The sequence below is a fragment of the Scheffersomyces stipitis genome, chromosome 5 (genome assembly GCF_000209165.1).
Source record: "Scheffersomyces stipitis CBS 6054 chromosome 5, complete sequence".
Lineage (NCBI taxonomy): Eukaryota > Fungi > Ascomycota > Pichiomycetes > Serinales > Debaryomycetaceae > Scheffersomyces > Scheffersomyces stipitis.
The window spans coordinates 911,969-931,199 of NC_009045.1; the positions used below are offsets into that span (position 1 = coordinate 911,969).

The 19,231-nt window shown below is 41.0% G+C and overlaps 7 protein-coding genes across 7 annotated transcripts; 4 read left to right on the top strand and 3 right to left on the bottom strand. All coding sequences in view use genetic code 12, as the record gives it.

Moving 5' to 3' along the window:
* Positions 1-234: 234 nt before the first annotated feature.
* PICST_32194 (predicted protein) lies at positions 235-2,307 on the bottom strand (the record flags this gene model as incomplete). Its single annotated transcript, XM_001385148.1, has 2 exons — positions 235-1,666; positions 1,718-2,307. 2 exons carry the CDS (start codon positions 2,305-2,307, stop codon positions 235-237), a joined length of 2,022 nt encoding a protein of 673 aa, XP_001385185.2.
* Positions 2,308-2,602: 295 nt separating this feature from the next.
* On the bottom strand, positions 2,603-3,481 carry PICST_60868 (predicted protein; the record flags this gene model as incomplete). Its single annotated transcript, XM_001385149.1, has 2 exons — positions 2,603-2,962; positions 2,990-3,481. Coding segments are annotated over 2 exons (852 nt in total), but the record flags the coding sequence as incomplete, so codon positions are not given.
* An 858-nt stretch (positions 3,482-4,339) lies between these two features.
* Positions 4,340-5,397, top strand: PICST_72792 (predicted protein). Its single transcript, XM_001384805.1, has one exon. It carries the CDS (start codon positions 4,353-4,355, stop codon positions 5,319-5,321), a length of 969 nt encoding a protein of 322 aa, XP_001384842.2. The 5' UTR covers positions 4,340-4,352; the 3' UTR covers positions 5,322-5,397.
* A 1,685-nt stretch (positions 5,398-7,082) lies between these two features.
* Positions 7,083-9,874, top strand: PICST_67862 (hypothetical protein; the record flags this gene model as incomplete). Its single annotated transcript, XM_001384806.1, has 1 exon — positions 7,083-9,874. One exon carries the CDS (start codon positions 7,083-7,085, stop codon positions 9,795-9,797), a length of 2,715 nt encoding a protein of 904 aa, XP_001384843.2. The 3' UTR covers positions 9,798-9,874.
* Positions 9,875-10,601: 727 nt separating this feature from the next.
* PICST_47023 (predicted protein) lies at positions 10,602-12,497 on the top strand (the record flags this gene model as incomplete). Its single annotated transcript, XM_001384807.1, has 2 exons — positions 10,602-10,936; positions 11,087-12,497. 2 exons carry the CDS (start codon positions 10,602-10,604, stop codon positions 12,495-12,497), a joined length of 1,746 nt encoding a protein of 581 aa, XP_001384844.2.
* Positions 12,498-13,329: 832 nt separating this feature from the next.
* PICST_32199 (predicted protein) lies at positions 13,330-16,650 on the top strand (the record flags this gene model as incomplete). The annotated part of the gene is made up of 1 exon (XM_001384808.1): positions 13,330-16,650. The coding sequence occupies one exon, from the start codon at positions 13,330-13,332 to the stop codon at positions 16,648-16,650; it is 3,321 nt and encodes a 1,106-aa protein (XP_001384845.2).
* On the bottom strand, positions 16,649-18,300 carry PUT1 (proline oxidase; the record flags this gene model as incomplete). Its single annotated transcript, XM_001385150.1, has 2 exons — positions 16,649-18,039; positions 18,178-18,300. The coding sequence occupies 2 exons, from the start codon at positions 18,298-18,300 to the stop codon at positions 16,780-16,782; spliced, it is 1,383 nt and encodes a 460-aa protein (XP_001385187.2).
* Positions 18,301-19,231: the final 931 nt, after the last annotated feature.

Sequence of the window (19,231 nt, forward strand, 5' to 3'; positions counted from 1 at the left end):
CAGACCCTAGCGGGTTTCCGGAAATGGCTGCGAAAATGGAGTTACTATAAATGGTCTGTTAAATGGTCTGTGTTAGTGGTTTCAATATGGCTCAATTTAGAATATCCTGATCGAGAAGTGTTTGGTTTCTAACTAATTTGTGATCTGTAGGAGTTTTCTACTTGATACGAATTGTGAAAATTTTGTGAATATTTGTAAAAACTTTTTTAAAAACTATTTAAAACTTTTAATCTCCTAAACAACTAAATCAGAGATAATTCCGGGAATGGTATGATGATGTTCCCGATAAGCAGTACACCAGAGATGAATCAACTCCTGACTGGCATCTATACGTTCCTTGTATATAGATGTCTCTTTCGTTCTTTTGAAGCATGACTTGATCTTTGGTTTAATCTGATATTTGGACATATAGACAAATGAATTGACATCTAGTCTGTCGTCATATTGTTCGTTCATAAGAACAAGGCTCTTCAGAGTCACATAGATTTGAGGGATTAAGTAGAGATTGCCATGGTCGACATTCCAGATGTCATCGCTTTCGAATCCTTCGATATCTGAACAGAGATCCTTGCATTTGTCAACTATCTCCCATCCGTTGACGAAGAAATCAAGGATCCGATTAATCTCAAATTGAAGGTATCTATGTCCCTTTGATAATTGAAAACACCCAAAATCGAACTCAAGATAGAAATAGTTTTTCAACACAATGAAGAACCAAAGGGTTCTGAGATGAATACCTCCATGAACAAGAATCCCCCATATTATCCTATCATAAACTTCAAGTACTGAGGGGTCATCATCTAGGCCGTTTGCTGTGGCGAGGATGTATTTCCTGAGCATATCCATAATGTGACTCTGTTTCAACCTGAAAGCACTTGTCCCAGTTCCATTCTTCCAAATCATAATACTTTGGGCTTCGTTGTAGGCTAGTTTTTCATAAGCGTATCCAAGGAAAGTGAAGTACTTACAACTACGGCCGTATGTTGAGTCGGGAGGGCTCTCGAGTGTGGCCATCTGGGTAATGACATGCGGGAGCTTCGAGTTCGAATATGCTGGATCCAAGCAATAACAATTGCACAAGTAAAGTAAGACCACTTGCTTGGTTTCCAAACTTAGACAACCAACTGGGGTTTGGATAATGGGCACTGTTCTCTCAAGACGTTTCATCACCTTGAAGACCCAAGTAAAGTGAATTATAGCAGCAGAGTAGTTCTTCTTGTAGTACTCGATATGTGCCATTACTACTTTATGCTTTACTATTATACAGCACAAACTACGAATGCCAGTCTTGTTAGATATACCCCAAGTTCTGAGTTTCCTGGCAAACTTAATCGGGTCCATACCGTAATCAATTTCAGGGAATCGGCACATCTCCCAATTCATAAATGTCTCCAACAACGGTAGAATCTGGTAAACCTCATCGAACAAGCTTAGTGGAGCAAGATACTTCACGGCATCAAATATCCAGTTCAAGATATCACTTGCAGGTCGTTTGTCTACTTCGTCATTCCATTCTTCCAAAGCTTTATTAGCTTTTCCCAATAAGTCCAGTACTGCCATACAATCAGTAACCATGGACATTTTTGGAATCATTCCATTAGCTGAAAGGTACCGTTTTGCTTGTTCTACCAAGCTGAGATTTGAACAATCTTCAACAACCATAACTCTAAAATGTTGTTAGTAACCTTCTTATAAACTCAATTAACGTATTTCATACACTTCTTCTTCATCATCTCCTCTTAACAAGGCTTCCAATTCTTCTTGGTATCTTCTGAGCTTTAGACTCATCTGCTGCCCATGTTCACCGTCATTTTTTTTTAGAGCCTCAGCTTTGGCCATATGGATGATCTCTCCAAAACAAGACACAGCTTCTTCCTTCATGCCAATTTTGTTGAAGAATTGACTGAGTGTCTTGATATATTTCTCTCTTTTGTAATAGATAGGTTCCAACTCAATAGCCAAGGACATCTCCCTTAATCCACCCGTGATTCTTCCGAGCCTAAAAAGAGTACAGGCAAGCATTAAATGGATCTCCAGTGGTAACAGACTGTTGGTATTGATATTTGGAATGGAAGCAAGAAGCTCATAAAATTTCCTCTGCTCGTAGAGAAATGCAATATGACTGTAGAGAACAATGTTAGGGTCAATACGGGGACTAGTGGCGCTGGAATTGGGCTCAGTAAGTTCGTCGCTCCAGGATTCTTTGTCGCCCAGCTCATTTTCAGGTGTACCTTCTACTGAATTTGACATCACTACAAGACTCTTGAAGTCGACTTCTAACTCCTCTAGACTTGGTAAGGGGACCATTTTGCTTGTCGAGGAAGAATAATCTGAATTGTTACTTTGAAAAATGGGTGCAAAATTTTTGTTGCCGCTACAGGGTTGCAAAATGAATGCGACTTCGTAATTTTTACTTACTATATCACGAACTATTATACATATATATATTACAGAACACATAGGCAGCAACAATTATACTTGAGATGCTGTACGTGTTTATTGTTAGTTTTGAATTATACTTCTCCCTTCTCTCGTTTCACGATTCTTCGATTTCCAAATTTTCATTTTTGTCGGCCCTATTTTTCAGTTTTCCTTTCCTTTCTTATTCCGTTTCGTCTTCCAGTTCGCCGGCAATTGTTGCAAATGTCTGTTTGTCTACAGTGTGCAACCGTTTGACAAGCTGTTTATTGCTGTGGCACTGTGGATCCTTTTCGCTGAACTTCAACAACTTCAATATGTACAGGTAGCATTCGTAGCACATGGAAGAGTCTACTCTAAGATGAATTCTGAGATAGTACTTGGGGAGTGAAAGTTTGGGCTCCTTGAACTTAGTGGCCGCTTCCTTCGTAACTATAAGAAGAGCTGTTCCAAAAACGGTTTCCATGTCAAATGCCACAAGTATAGGCAAGGACGAAAGCATTTCGATGAGTGATACCGTATTCTTGATTATGTCCGATTTTCTCTGGGAAAACAAGCTGCCTTCTTCTACCGTGTCTGGCTCCTCTGTATTATCGTTATCAAGTAGCTCATCTCGAATGCTATACGGAAGATCGACGTTCAAGTCAAAGTTCAAAGTCTTGAGAATGAGCTCTTCACGGAACAAAAGCTGATCTCGCCAACGCCAGAACATATCACTCTGTTCGTCTACAGGCCGTGAAGGATGCGGATTTTTAATATTACAAGCATGCAAGGCGATTTTATCTGGCTGACGATATGTGTCGTTCAATTTACACGAGATAGCTATGGCTGCTGAGGCCACATAGTACTTGGATGAAGTTATAGGCATGCGCATATAGTAACGATTCACATAGATGGTAGCAGCCAAAATGGTTCTGGCATCCAATTTGAGAGCCTGTCCCAACCGAATAAGAAAGTCATGCACCAGCTCTCGAGTCTTAAGCTCTTGCGATACCAGCATTTTGTACTGGACCCTGCTGGGCAGTTGGGCTAGAAATGATTCTTCCAGAAATAACCAGGTGTTGCTGAGAGCGTTGGAACCAGAGGAACCAGAGGAGCTGGGATGTCGCCAACTAGATGAAGAAGAGCGTGGTTGTGACATAGTATTCGGTGGCAGTCTCTCACTGCCATTGGACGAAGTGGAAGCCATCATAAGTGAGGATTAAAGATGCCAAATAGATTGAATCAAGATTGAAAATAATCATACTGATATTGGCAGGTCGTGTGTAAACCAATGTAGAACGATAGGCAGAATTGGTGAAGTTTTGGCAGTTTGAAGTGCTGGAGGTGGGCTGAGTTGCTGATACAGATTGTCAAGTATTGAGCTGGGATGAGTGTGGTGGGAATATGAGTACTTTTGGAATTTTTAGTCTTATTGCAAAATTCTTCAAGTATACGTTTAGTTCATATAATCTTCAAAAAATGTCGAGTATCTCTAAGGATACAGATTGTAGAACACTTCAATAGCCATCAAGGTTCTTTACTTTTCAGTACTGTATTACTGTTCATTTAAATTTCCAGCTATAATCAGAGAAACCGACTTTCATGGAAACCGATATGGGTATACTAAATAGAGCAGCCAGTTCACAAAGAATATCACAAAAACACTCACAAATAGTAACAATAATAACAAATAAATGGAAGTGATTCCTCCATTTCCAATCTCTAATCCAATTACTCAACCACACCATTCACTACTGCTCCTGTTGCACAACTATCAATTTCAGTAGATTAGAAAGTTTTCGCAGCCATACTCAGACTCAGTATCTTGATTTTTGCCTGCACATAGTCCGTGAAAAGTTTTCCACCATTCTCTTCTTTATAACATCAAAATATTTCAGCGCATAATATCTACCACCCTACAAGGTCCATATCTGTCCATAGAAAACAACCAAATGCCAGAGCAGAGATCTTATATGCACTTGGTCAGACCCAACGTGGCTGCCCCAGGTGCTCCTGCCGCCAACGGCCCACTGACCGTCAAGATCCAGGCTCCAGCCCTTTTCCAAATCTTGGAAATAGTTTCCAAGCAAGTTCTCTACACAGACAAGCGTATTATCGGTACTCTTTTAGGATCCCGTTCAGACGACTTATCTGAGTTCGAAATCAAGCATGCCTTCATGGTGCCCTGCAATGAGACAGGAGATTCCGTCACCATCGAAGATCACACACACAAGACATTATACCAGTTATACAAGAAGGCTCATCCCAAGGATGCCGTGTTGGGTTGGTTCGGCTCTTCCAGCACGATTGACAACACCACTGGCTTGATCCACGACTTTTACTCCAAGGGATCCGATAGAGCATATCCTTACCCAGCCATATACTTGAATGTCGACTACTTGAAAGACAACCGTATTTCCGAACCAAAGTTGTCCACCTATATTGGTGCTGCTGTAGGAAAGCCAGTCAGTGGAGTCCAGTTGGGCTGGAAGGCAAACATCAACAACTACATCTTCACGCCTATTCCCAATGAAGTGATAAGCAGCTCCGTCACCGAAAAGATAGCGTTGAACAATTTAAGGGAAAAGTCCGTCAACACCGCTTCTTTCGTGTTGGACTCAGCCGAGGACGCATCTTTCTTGTCGGCTCAGTTGGAAGCTGTGACCTCCAACATTGACAAATTGCTTGCTGAGATTCTGAACGTAGACAATTCTGATGCCAACCTCGACTTGTTGAGATTGTTGAGCAACAACTTGTTGAACAAGCCACAACTTTTGACCAACTTGCCTGAGTTGGAAAGACTCTTCAGTGCCCACAACCAGGACGTGACTTTGATCGAGTACTTGACCAAGGTCATCAAGGAACAGATCGAGTTGAGTGCCAGATTGACAGCCACTGCCGAGGCCGAAAAGAAGTACTAGTAGCATAGTAATGTACAGTAATAACACAGAGCTAGGAGACGGAATGATACGTTTTTAGTTTTCCGTATAGTCTATGAATAGATTAAGTATTGACAGAAGTCAGTAGTATGTGATCCGTACGTAGAAGAATAGTAGTGTTGTATATCAATTAACGCCATATTGATTTAACTGCTGAATTTCTGAAATAAATGCGTCTGCCTTCTAGAAACTTGATAGATGTAAACTGATACAATTTGTACTTTTAGAGAAACCATCTCAGTCACTTTGAGAGAAATGTCACTACAGAACAGATCATTTAATGGAAGAAGCCAATGTCTAATGCATAACCTTTGGAGGAAAACGATATAAACACTACAGAGCTCTAGAGAATCATACTTTTAAAGAGATAAAATGAACTGTCGTAGACAAAAACCCAATCCTATACAAGGAATCCAAAAGAAGTTGTAGCAAGTAATAAGGAAGAATTTTACTATACAAAACCCTGTCAAGAAAACAGACTCAACATGAAAGTCTAGCATTTAATGTCAAGAGAAGCCCCGTAAAAGATCTAGAAATACAGCATTATTCTTCAAGTCGAAGTTAGTACTACATCACGTTATGGATCTTGGAAATGTCACCGTAGCCATATAAGCCACAGTTACACTACAAACGTGAGACATACTTCCTCCAGCCACACAGCAATAACCTGATTCTCTTCCATGTTGACTCCATTGACTGGATTCTGGATTTTTAATACGGGGAAATAGTAAAGAGCAGCAGAAAAAGAGTAGCAGGTAAAAAGTAGCAGATAAAGTTGTAGATAAAGTAGCAGACAAAACCCATAGAATTGTAGAAGATAAATGCAGAATTTCGCTGCAGCAAGACTGCGCTACCGGATTTTACGAAGAGCCACTTCTAGCCGACCGTATAAATTACAACCACCATTAGACAACATACTGCCATGACAATACAAACGAATACGAACTTATCCCTACACTCCATCGTAGAACTGTAGCAATTTTCTCAAAACGACATACTCAGAATTGGTCCCGTAATCCTATCAGCAAACTGTTTCATTTTGCAGTCGCAGCATCCCTTATCCTTTATCTTGTGATCCGCATCTCACCAGAAAAATTTTTTTTAGAGATGAGTGGAGTACAATAACAAACAGTATCTTCTATAAACAGCACGAACTCCGTACCGCTTTCGCCAGAATTATACTAGACCAGTGATACATACCTCGTCTACCGTTGTTATTGGTTCGCTTCGAAAAAATTCACGTCCTGCTACTATCGCCGCTTCTATCGCTACTGTTTTTGAATCTGCCAAACGGGATTACATCTCCTGAAACAGCACATCTCATCTCGCAGCCGATTTATAACCCTTTGCCTTCCAGTGAGTTCCAATTCGTACCACTATAGAAACCAGAAACGGCTTCGACTCCAGATTCGAATATCTACCTTGTATTTCAAATTTGAATCACCTCAATATCTGGAAAATTTCAATATTTGAATTTTGAAGAATACGAAACATCAAAATCTGAAAAGTCTGAAAAATCTTAAAAACCTATTTTACACCAAAAGTTGCACAGTTTTCACAGTGTACCTCTAGATTCTCTCCGCTCGTACCTCTTAGTCACCCGGATTATGAATACCAGAACCATACACCATATCTATAACTCCAACTATCCAGACTTTATAAATAGCACCGTCAAGAATAGCACCTTTATCTGAGGAACAACCAGAACAAAAAACAGAAAAAGCATCGTCAAACCACAACTAGATGGCAAAAAGTCCCAGAAAGTCCAGCAGCAACTCGAAGCTGTTGGCTGCGCCCAAGCAGAGATCTAAGCCCAAGCCCTCTGTAGGTGGAAAGAACTACAACGCATACCGAAATAACAACAATCACAAGTCCCATAATCACAAGCAGCAGTACCAACGTAGATTCAGCATAGCCGATTCGACCACGTCGTCATCCGATTCTGAAAAAACCATCCATAATCTCAACACGTATGTGATAAACTCTGGCTCGGATTCTGAATCGTCTCTCACAGCCGTTTCAGAAAACGAGTCTCACAATCTTCGTAAAGAATTTGCTGGCGGATTCTCTAAACGTGGCGGTAAGAAAGCTGTTTCGAAGAAATATTCAGCTGCCCGCAAAAGAACCCCTAAGAAAACAGTAGAATTCGCTTATCACGATGTAGAAGACTTAGAAGAAGAAGACGAAGATCCTTCCTCAGACGAAGAAGACCAGGCTGGCCTCGGTGTTTTATATTCGATGATGAGCGACACTCGGGAGTCTTCCAGCGATTCTGATGACTCTGACGATGAAGTATACTCTACTTCTGAAGACGACTCTGACGTAGACTTCGTCAAACTCCAGGCCGAACGTAAAGCTAAGTCGATGAAGGCTGTTCGTGCCATGAAGGGAGTGAGAAAACAGAAAGAAAACACAAGAGAAACTTTTGACGAAGCATATGAATCAGGAACAGAAGTAGATTTCTCAGATCTTGTTGCATTAACCAAACCAAAAGAGAAGCACAGTTCCAAACACAAAAAACGTAATTCGGTATCTAAACCCAAATTTGGCAGAAGAAAGTCAGATGCTGTACTTCCCGAGGATATTAACTTCACCTTTGAATTCGACGACTTTGGAAAGGTTGACGACAGTTCTGCTATTGAAGAAGAGGACGAGCCCGAAGACGAAGAAGACTCTAGGATGATGCAAGACGATTCGGTGGACCAAGATGAAGAGGAAGATATAGGTGAAGAGATTATTCTCCCGGAAAATGTAGACAACGGCATCAAGCCTGATGGTAATTCCGTAAATAATAACTTCAACTTTGATTTCAACTTTGATTCACTGATGATCCAGGTTCCCAAATTGGAAGATGATGAGATCAACTCCGACGAAGATTACGAAATCGACGACAACGAATTGTTGGCAACTTTACAAGCTGACAATGATATGGAAGATTTCGCCAGTTTTGAGAATAAAGCTGCCAGCACTGTCATTAAAAGAAGCACGTCGATTGGCTCGTTGGGCGACGACGAAGAGAATGCATTTTTACGAGAAGAGGAAAAGTATTTGGTCAACGAGTTTGAAAATAATGGCTTTGATGACGAGGAAATTGACATCGAAGACTACAATTTGAGCGATTCTTCAAACAGGAATGCACTTCTCAATTCATTCAGAGCCATCAACAACGATGAGTCCAAGAATGTCATACAGTACGAAAGCAGTATAGACAGCGGTTCAGAGTCTGATGAGGAAGATGAAGCAGACTACGACGATTTCGTCGACTTTGGCATTCCCTTGTTTTCCAGCAACGACGAAGACCAGAGCAATTTAGACGAGGACAACAAGTCTGTCAAGATTGCCAGTGTGAGCCACAAGAAGAAGTTGGAAAAGGAAGATAAAAGCAAACATAAGCATCACAAGCGGAAGAAGAGCAACGGCTTTAACAGTGATGAAGACGACGATTCGTACTTGTGGAACTACTTCTTCAGCTCAGACAACGGTTCCGAATCCAGCGATGACAATAACATGGATGTAGATGTTGACGAAACGGTGGAGGACATGTTCAGAAATATGGAGAATCAGTCCTTGAAGAAGAGTGACCTTCGTCGGATGACATTGACGGGTAACAACAGAAAAAAGCTGATTGCTCCTGTTCACCACAGCGATTCCATGATGGAAGAAGACTACGACAGTGGAGAATCCACCGACGTAGACTTGAACATTCCTACTTCTACCAACAAGTCGAAGTTGGGCTCGAAACTGGCCAAAGAGGTCTTATCGTCCAAGACTGCTGACTACCGGCCTCCAGTACTTGGAACATGGGTAGCAATTGACAGTAAACCGTTTGGCATTATCGATGGGTTGTCCACCAGAAGTCTCAATATCGGGCAGAACAACAAGAGTTCCGAGCCTCGCAAAGGTAGAAAGAGCATAATTCCATCGATGGTAGCTTCAGACGATCTGGCTCTTGGACTTGACGAGTTGTTGAATGTGTCTGAGCTTGACAACGACGACGAGAACGATGTAAGGATCTGGCGTGATTTCAACAGCCAGAAGAAGCAGGTGCCTCTTGGAGCATTCAGAAACAAGTCGGTGTTGCAGAATGCGATTATCCATCCGGAAAACGTCACGTCGCACTACAATCATACCAGCAAGTCCAACAACGATGTCAACCAAAGAAGATACTCACTCAGTGGACTCCAGGCATCCGCTTCCAGAAGAGAGTCTGTCAGTTCTGGAGCCAGTGGCAGCATCCAGAAGGCACTGACTGCTAGAAGAAACTCTGTTGGAAATTCCAAGATAGCTCCACCAGGTATCTCGTCCAAGCTGGTGAGGAGAAAAGCTTCGATTGTGGAAGCTGTTTCTGAAGGATTCAGACCTACGAAGTCTGGACTTTTCAGTGAACATGCTTTGGCTGACGTTGAAGAAGTGTTGGGAGACGACAACGACATCATGGCGTTGATCAAAGGATTATAAAGGGATTGATTTTGGGTTGTTTGTTTTATCATATTTTATAGGACCAGGTACATCCGTATGAATGGAAGAAAAGTGAGAAAGTAGGGAAATTTGTAGAGTAGAAGTAGAGACATATGTAGAATGTAAGGAGTCTAGAGAACAGATATAGTAGATAGAGAACTACAGGCTTCAATGGAGTAGTAGCATATATATATATATATCGTGTGGTTTCTTAAAAACACTATTCAGTCACGAATACACCATACGAACATATTTACCAGTTTTAGGAAACCAAATTTTACATTTTAGGTCCATCTATATGTGCTTCTTTAACAATAGGAATATCTCTCTGAACACAATATTGTTCCACATTTCACACCCATATTGGATCACCAGATAACTTAGTAATGTAGTGCGCAGCTCATCAATTTTTTTATCAAAGGTAGTACGATAGAATAATGAAATTTATCCACTCTCCAGCACTCCGAACAACGGTAAGAAATCCAGAAGCTGTAGACTCTACTAAGAGACTCTGAACGTGAACATAAAGCAAGCCAATCTGTGCTGATACAAGTACAAGTGCTCTCTACGAAAAAAAGGATTAACGATAATCTTATACTGAGGACACAATACCCGAACAAGAAAACGTATTCAGCAAGTAGAAGCCATACGGAACATATAAGACATCTTCTAATTCCTAGAAAGCAGAAAGAAGAAAACTTCGTTTCAGGAATTCCTTCTATATTTTATCTTTTCTAACCATTTGAAGCATTTTATACATTTTTTAGTTAACCTTTCCTCACTCACCGTATAACGATATCAGTCATGCCAGGAGAAAGAAGGTCCGGCAGAACGAACAAGGGCCAACATACCAAGAGATATCTCGACGAGTTCGAGGACAATGCTGTTAGCATAGATGGAACTAGAACCAAAAAGTCCAGACTTTCTAACGAATATGAGAACGACAGTCACAACGAAGAAGGCGTGGTTAGGTGTAATCCTTGTGGCACTAATCAGGATAACTATGACGAGGAACATGACAAAGGCGGAACCTTCATCCAATGCGACGAGTGCAATACATGGCAGCATGCTAAGTGCATGGGGTTCAAGAAGGCTAACATTCCTGACCTCTACAATTGTGATGTTTGTGATCCTTCCCTGTTTAAGAAGAGAATCGAAGATGCCGAAATTGAAAAGAAGAACAAGAAAAAGTCGAAGGAAGAACCAGATGCAGAAGTGCGTCAAAAGAAAAAGGAAAACGAATATGTTGAACTGACTCCTACCGTTACTACTTCTACCGATAGCCCCAGCCAAGAGCCAGAACCAGTAAGTAAACCTAAACCTGTAGAAGAACTTAGTATGAAGGATGTGTTGAAGGATGACCACCGAGTCAGTATTGGCAAGGCATTCTATAACTACTTCAGAAAAAGTTTCCCGGCTGACTATAACATCACCGAGGAAGAAAAAGACAAGAAGGCTACTCGTTGGGCGCTAGAAATCGAAGACATAATTTTCCGTACCTACTCTGGTAAGCAGTATATATCAGAAGGTAGACGTATCTTATTCTTGCTAAAAAAGTACTTCATGAAAGATATCATAGCTGGAACCATAACGTTGAGTGATGTTGTTAACAAAACCCCCAAGGAAATCAACCAGGATATCGAAAGAATAGAAGCTGAAAACAGAGGCAATATCAAAAACATCATTTTGACTGAAAATGACCACTCTGATATCATTAGAAGAACCCATAAGGGAGACATTGTTCGAGAGAATGAGAACGATGAACCTAGCTATTTAGAAGAGAGCATTGCTACAAGAAAAGTAGACCACAGAATCTTTTCTGCTGACGATGCACCTAAACCTAGAATTATCTCTGATGAAAACAAATTTCATTCTTACCAGAATTTGAACCCAAGATTTTTTGATGATAATGACGAAGATGAAGATGAAGTCGAACCCGTAGAAGAAGAAGCCAATGAAACCTCGAATCAGCAACGACGGACTTCTACAGAAAGAAATTCGTCATCTGAGTCAAGTGATTTGGAACATGTAACAGAACCGATCGAGGACGAGTTATTGCCTATTCTTGGAGTGGAGAGCAAAAGTCCAAAAGTGGGTCCTTCGGTATGGTCTGGTTCGATTGAGTTTCCGGACTTTGCCAGTTTCAAAGCTTCTGCTAACTTTTACTCTAGTAGCAATGAAGAAAGCAGGGACACGTCGATTAACGCTTGCTATGATTTGATGACCCAGAATACGTACTCCATTTTGGGACGTTTAGACAGAGTCACAGCCGATAAGTACTTGAACAAGATCATTAGTTCACGGGATCTCTACTTAGTTGAAATAAAGAGTACCAGTGACACCGAAACTGAGTTTCAGAAGTTGTACCAGTATTTACTTATAGAGAACAAGGTGGGTGTTCTTTCTGGTAGACCTGAATTCGTAAAGGACTCCTACATTATGCCCATCGACTTTCGTGACAGCAGATTGCCTTTCTATTTGGAAGAACATAAACGAGACATGAGAATCGGCTTGTTTGTGTTGTTTGTAGTCAAGAGAGGCTATACCCCAGTAAGCGATGCTGCAATTGCCCCAACCCACACACATAGCCATAATGTAAGCAGAAACAACAGCATTAGCAGACCTGAAGAATCTGCCCTGACGAAGTTGGGAGCAATTATGTCGCAACTTGGCGGTGGTTCTAGCTACCAGTATGTATAATAGTTGAGATTGTATAGTATGTATTTTAATAGGTTATGAACCAAAATTCTATAAATAAGTTATGAGAAGAGTTAGTAATCGGAGCACCCCAATAAAGTGATATTACGACAGGGCTGACGACAACCACAAGAATGCGCTTGTACAAGAGAAAACGAAAAATTAGAAGTGTCAATTTAAACGATAGCTCCTGCTATCTGTAGAGCAAGAAGAAGTAGTTAGAAGACTTTGATTGTCGGTTTCTTGATCTACAATCGTCTCTCGAAGATATTTCAATATATGCCTTTTCAGTACTATGCAAGTGGTTGCGAAAAACCGCAGTTTAGAGTGTGTCAAAGTGATATGCAATTCCTATTTAAGAAGTGATAATTTAAGTGCAACGTCAACTGAGCTCATCAGTAGACAGAGGTGACCGTGATGGGGGGTATAATATGCGTTTGAATAGCTTTCCACATTGGCAACTAAAACTTTACCTGATTCCTAACCTTTCGTTCATATTATAAGAGAGGTTGCGAAATCTGCGGCAGCAATTATCTCTTCATAATGTAACAACCGTAATGACTTTGGATTCCTGAAATTTGCAATTTCTTGCAGGTCTAGCCCCAGAATCATTTCAAAATGCAGAAGATTAAAAAGACTCATAGTTGAATCCATGGGTGGCCGTCAAAGGGTATCAAGTAGAAGATTTGAAGATATTCACGTGACCTTAATATCAACTTCACATTTTTCAGCCGTAGCAATAGTAGCTTACCAAATTTGTTCTTTATCAACCAGGACATTCTGTTGGCATTGAATGGTTTACCCATAACACAAGGTTGGACGTTCAGGAGTGGAGATGGATCACGAGCGAATACAGTCGCGTGTGGCTGAGAGTAGTCCATTGAACCACAAAGTTTCCAGTTATGACCCTGATGATTCAGTTAACAGTCTCGTGTTTGGCAACGACATTGAGGCCAATGACGTGTCCGAAACCCAAGAAGATGTACCGGGGGATCTAGAAACACAGAAGATTGCTGAGATATCAATTTCGAAAGAAAATATAGTAGAAAACGTATATCAAGGTATCACAATAACGAAGTCTCAAGATATCGACAATCCAGAAATGCCGACACAGGCAGACCAAACAAATGGGACACCCACTCAGAAAATTGGATTTACAGATGAAACAACGAATTATGATATTCTTAGCAAGAAGAATGGCAAAAACGTGAAATCTCCATCACCGCAAAACTTCACGAATCAGACATATGGGGTTCTACAAGACGATATACTGGATACGCCATTTTTAAACAAATTGAAGGACCCATTTAACGATACATATGGTAGTAATGATACAAGGGACATGACTCCACAAGATAATGAAATTAAAAATGGAGTTGGTGATCCGTTTGTTGTGCCTAACAAAAGAAAACCTGGAACGACAATATTCTCGAAAATACGACAGGAAGCAGATGAATCGCCATTAAAGTACGAAAGTCAGCCACAGACAATTGATGATACTCAGCAATTGGAGGGTAGTATTAAAAACGATAAAAGCATGCTTCTTCTGCCTCCGTTTGATACACAACAAGTAATTCGGTTTTCACAAAGCAATGCTAAAGACACTCAGGTGGTAAGTACACTTTCACCTCCACATATAAACGGTAACAGTAAGAATATAGAGGATAATAACAGCGTAGGAAACAACGTTGATAACAGCAACAACTACAACAATAATAGCACCAACAATAATAACACCAACGACAGCACACAAATAGACAATAAGCTGCTCGCGTATTCTCTAAATGATACCCAAAAAACGTCTCACACAAATGATGTGACGATGTTGACTTTCAGTACTGCTGATGCACTTGTACAAATTCCTGAGACCAGTGAAAACGAAACTGAATCTCACAGACAAGTTATTAGCACACAAGAGATGCTTGAAATGTCGATGAATATTGACCACAACGAATTAGAGACTCAAATGATCCAAGAGGTCGACAAGTTAGAAGTCATATCTGACGAAGAGCTTTACGATAACGTAAATGTGGACGTGGAAGACTCTTCAGACGGAAGGATAGCCTTAGACAACCAAGTAGAGGACAGCTTGATAACCCATAGACTCAAGCGCAAGTATGCCAGCAGTGTAAGCGGAAGTCCTCAGAAGAGAAGACAGCTGGCTGAATCTGAATCTGCCAATAGACGTATTCAGTCTGCTGGAGGTTCTTTAGAAGTAAGAAAATCACCATTGGCCTTGTTAAAATACAATGAACCTACGCTAGACACTTCTAGCGGTATAGCCGATTCTTCTCCAGTAGTAAGACGATCGGATATTTTGAAGTTGAATGTAAATCAATCTTCACCGTCCAAGGAAGCAAACCAGTCAATTAGATCAGACCATGTTATTGATTCTGATCTCACAAACGACGAATTCCCCAATCTTTCGTCTCCAAGATTTGCAGAAGGGCCAGCAAAAGCAGAACAGGAAGAAGAAATGGAAGAATCGGAAATGGAAGATGTAGACATGGATTCTCAGGCTATTGTCATAGATGCACAGAGGCAGTCTACAGTCATTAACACTAGAAGAAGAAGAAACCATGTGATAGACACCCAGTCGCAAGAGAATGTAGAAGTAGCTAATGATACTTCTGGCGATCTGAGTGGCACTAGTTACAGAAAAGACTCTGCTGACAGAAACGATGGAATACTCAGACATGAGGCACTGGATGTACTCACTGAGTCTGACATTCTTTTCAGAGATAGTGTTTGGGCATCCTACAATTTGAAGATGTACTCCGGCGTCGTTGTTGAAAGACAATTTGATGTTCTGAAAGTTGAATTTGTAGAAGGCTTGTATGAAATCAAAAACTCTGATCTTTACTTGCTCGATATCAGGATTGGTGATATGGTGAAGACAAAGTATTCAAATGTAAAGTACGTGGTTACGGGGTTGACCAATACCAGTTCACTGACAGCCATTAAATGCGTTAGGGGCTACAACTATCTCCTCTTGCAAAAGAGAAGTGTCACGAAGAAACCGCAGGATGAAATTGGTGTATCTCTTTCTGAATGTTATATTGAAGTAGAAGACTGGTTTCAACGACAACAGAAGTACTCTCTAGTATTGGACGAAAAGAAGATACCGAATGGAAATGATGTTCTTCGAACACCTTCCAAACCACGACTTGCTGCAATGCCTGGCGACTCAAAGTACAAAGCTGGACCATTCAGTAGTCCCATAAGAGACGGTTCCAGATTGTCTCCACAAAAGAGTATATCTATATTTGAACCAAACAAGATATTTTCGGGTATGTTGTTTTGTATTACTAGTATTGAAGGAGCTAGTAATACTAACATTACCAAATTAATTGAAGATAATGGAGGAACTTTGATTCAAAAAGGCTTTAAAGATATGCTCGAGTACCAAGTAGACGTTGAAGGACTTTCTTTGAAACCCAAATCGAAGTCTTTAGAAAAGCTCATTTTTGCAGCAGTGATATCCAATAACCATTGTCGTAGTGCTAAGTATCTAGAGGCGTTGGCGTTAGGATGGCCTATACTTTCAGATGCTTTTATTCTAGATTGTGTCGAGGACGAGTCTAGACTTTCAAAATGGCCATCGTACTTACTCCCAGCTGGGCATTCGATTCAGATGAATTCAGTGAAGAGTATTGATGTTTTTGAGTTTCGGTATAACTACGAAATGAAGAAACTGTTGAAAGAACAAATACACATCCATAGTGAATTACTCAGAGATTTCAACATAGTGGTCCACAACTACAAAATCAATCCCACTACCTTGCGTACCTGTCAGTTCATTTTCTATGCGTTTGGAGCTCACAAGTTAGAGTATTGCACTAGAGAACCAGAGGTTATGAAGACACTCAAGAAAATGGCTGGCGATACTAATGAAGTCATGATATACGACGATGGTCCTTCTACGAAGACAAAACTACAGTCTCTCGAAAAAAAGAGAGCTGAACCCGTAGAACCTACTCGTTCTACGCGAACTCGTAGTCTGAGAATCAAGAGCCAGTCTCTCAAAGCTACAAAAGCAGGATCTCAGTCAAAGACAGTCCATGTCAAAGTGAGTGTGATAAACTGGGAATGGGTCGTTCAGTGTGTGATCAGCGGGATTATTTGGGATACAGAAACATTTAATATCGATATTTAGATTTCATCTTTTATATTCATAAGTCATTATTAAACTAACATAGAAATACAGGGTACCATCGTTAGTATTGATGGTGATGCATGTAATTTTGTAGATACTAGTAGTGGCCATAAACCATCGATGGTGAGTTTATGCAAGGCGGAAGACTCTCTTGAACATCTCCCCAACTGCTGCCTTCACCAATGGGAAACCGTTATCGTTCTTTACGGCATCACCGTTTTCTTCTAATCTTCTCAACAAGTATTCCTTGGTTTCCAATGGGGGACCCCATGGAACGTACTTGATGACGTTGTCGATCTTGTATGTTTTGATCAAGTCGTAAGTGATAGCATCTGCCATACCGAGCAATTGGCCCAAGACAACATTATGCTGATTGTTGTTAGCACCAGCCGTTTCGTTGAAAACTTTGGTGGTTGCCAACTTCAAGGAGTCAGCATTGTGAGAAGCTACAACCAAGTGACCAATTGTAGATTCGTTGCCCCTGCGTTCCAAGATGGATTCGATACAGTACGAGATACCTTGGTTGTAGTTCTTGTCGGTGTCTTCTTTGGTACTGTGGATGATTGATTTTCTTTCAGCTTCGGTGTGAATGTAGGCACCTCTGACTAACTTCAAGCCCAATCTGTAGTTGTTTTCCATGGCCAACTTTTCTTCCAAGGCAAGCAAATCAGCAGATTGAGACAAGTACATTTGTAAAGTTCCCACGATGGAAACAGGCATGTTGGGTTTGTTGAATTTGGCATACAATCTTCTCTGCAATTCATAAACACCTTCCTGAAGTTCATGCTTTTCAGCATCGACAACAGCAACAACAAAGGGGGTACTTCTACTAGGAAATTGCTTGGCCAAGTTGATATTAGCATCGTAAACAGTTTGGCACACTTTGGCGGCTCTTTCAACCAACTCTTCGAACTCAGCAGCATATTGAGGCTCGTTAAAGTGTTTCAATACAATGGCAGAGTTTTTGGAGAATCCAGTAGGCTTCAAAGCTACGTAACCAGGCGAAATAGCGTTGATTTCTTTACCCGATTCTTCGATAACTTTAACAGTGTGAGGAACCAAAATGTCAGAGACAGACTTCACAGTTTCGTTGACAATATACTCTGGATCAATGTTATCGTTACCGTTGCATGCTTCAATAGTTAAAGAAATCATCATGTTGTTGATGCCTCTGCTAACCAAGCGATCACCAGTCTTCTTCACTTCGTCAATAGTCTCACCCCCACAGTAGATCTTGTAGACAACAGCTCTGATAAGTGGCATAGGCGTGTAGGGAAAGAGCTTGATGCAGAGATTAAGAATGGGTTTGTTCAAAGTGCACAAGCCCATAACAAAGTAAGAGAAGACCTCAGAGAACTTCATCAGTTTCAAGTAAGCAGTGGAATCAGTCTTTTTCACCATCGAAGATTCGGGACCAGACGTGCCAACAGTGATCGAACCCGAGTCGGCTACAGTGTCCACGATAGTTGTAGAAGAAGCAGGAGAGGGAACAGCAGACGAAGCAGCAGAAACTGCAGAAGCAGCGACTGAAGAAACCTTGGAGGCAACAGTGGAAGCGGGCGTGCTTGCCTTGGCTAAAGATGAAGCAACGTCATCGACAGTGGTGGCCTGCTTATTAGGCGAGCCCAGAAAGTATCTAGAAGTCACCATAGGACCTCTTTGGCAAATGTTGATGTAGCCGATCTTACCGCAGAAGACTTGAGCATCTCTCAAGGGAGCAGAACGAAGAGCTCTGGAGGTGATAAAGAGAGACATTCAGCTAAGGCAAAAAAGGGAAAGGTGGAAGCTCTGAATAGGTCTATATGGGTAATTGAAGAATAGAATAATGGAAACAAAAGCACAGTATTTGATGCCTATGTTAATTGCCAATGGTTGCGAAAAACCTGGGAGAAGGTAGATATCCGGGGATGGTATAGAAATCTAATGCAATATAAGATGAATATTTCTGATTCAAATCTGACCCAGTCTGATATCTGAAATGTGAAATGTGGAGAAGCTGAAGAACCAGAGAAAACGAAATGCCAGGGAAAAAGGCCGGCTATATAAATGGCAAGTTTCTCCAGCTAATGAGCTGTGCATGTCGCCTGACGATATGGCTCCGAGATACTCACATTTTTGGCAAACGTTGGCGACCGATAGCTGCAGATGGATATGGAATCTATCGGGGTGAGCATAAGCGAGACTAACAATTTTGCAGCTAACGGCAATTGAAACCGAAGGCAACACCTGAGAAAAAATGCGGCTGTCGGAAATGGCAAGAGTAGAAGAAAAATGGCAGAGAAAGCGAGCACTCAAATCAGCCGAGGAAAGTCACGTTACACCAGATTTTCGCCTCCAACAAAACTTGCAGAGGTATTGGAAGCGAGGCAAATTGGAATGAAAAAAGAGACCACAGTGAAGTGAGCTTATTATAATTCTTGGTCGTATGACTCTGAAGAGATAACTCTAATCATCCAATACGACTAACCTAGTCATAATCGAATCATCCTACCCGTTTGAAAATACCAAATTAATCATATCATTTCGACATTTTCAAAATGTTGACGTCACCTGACTGTACGCACCGGACATTGAGCACATG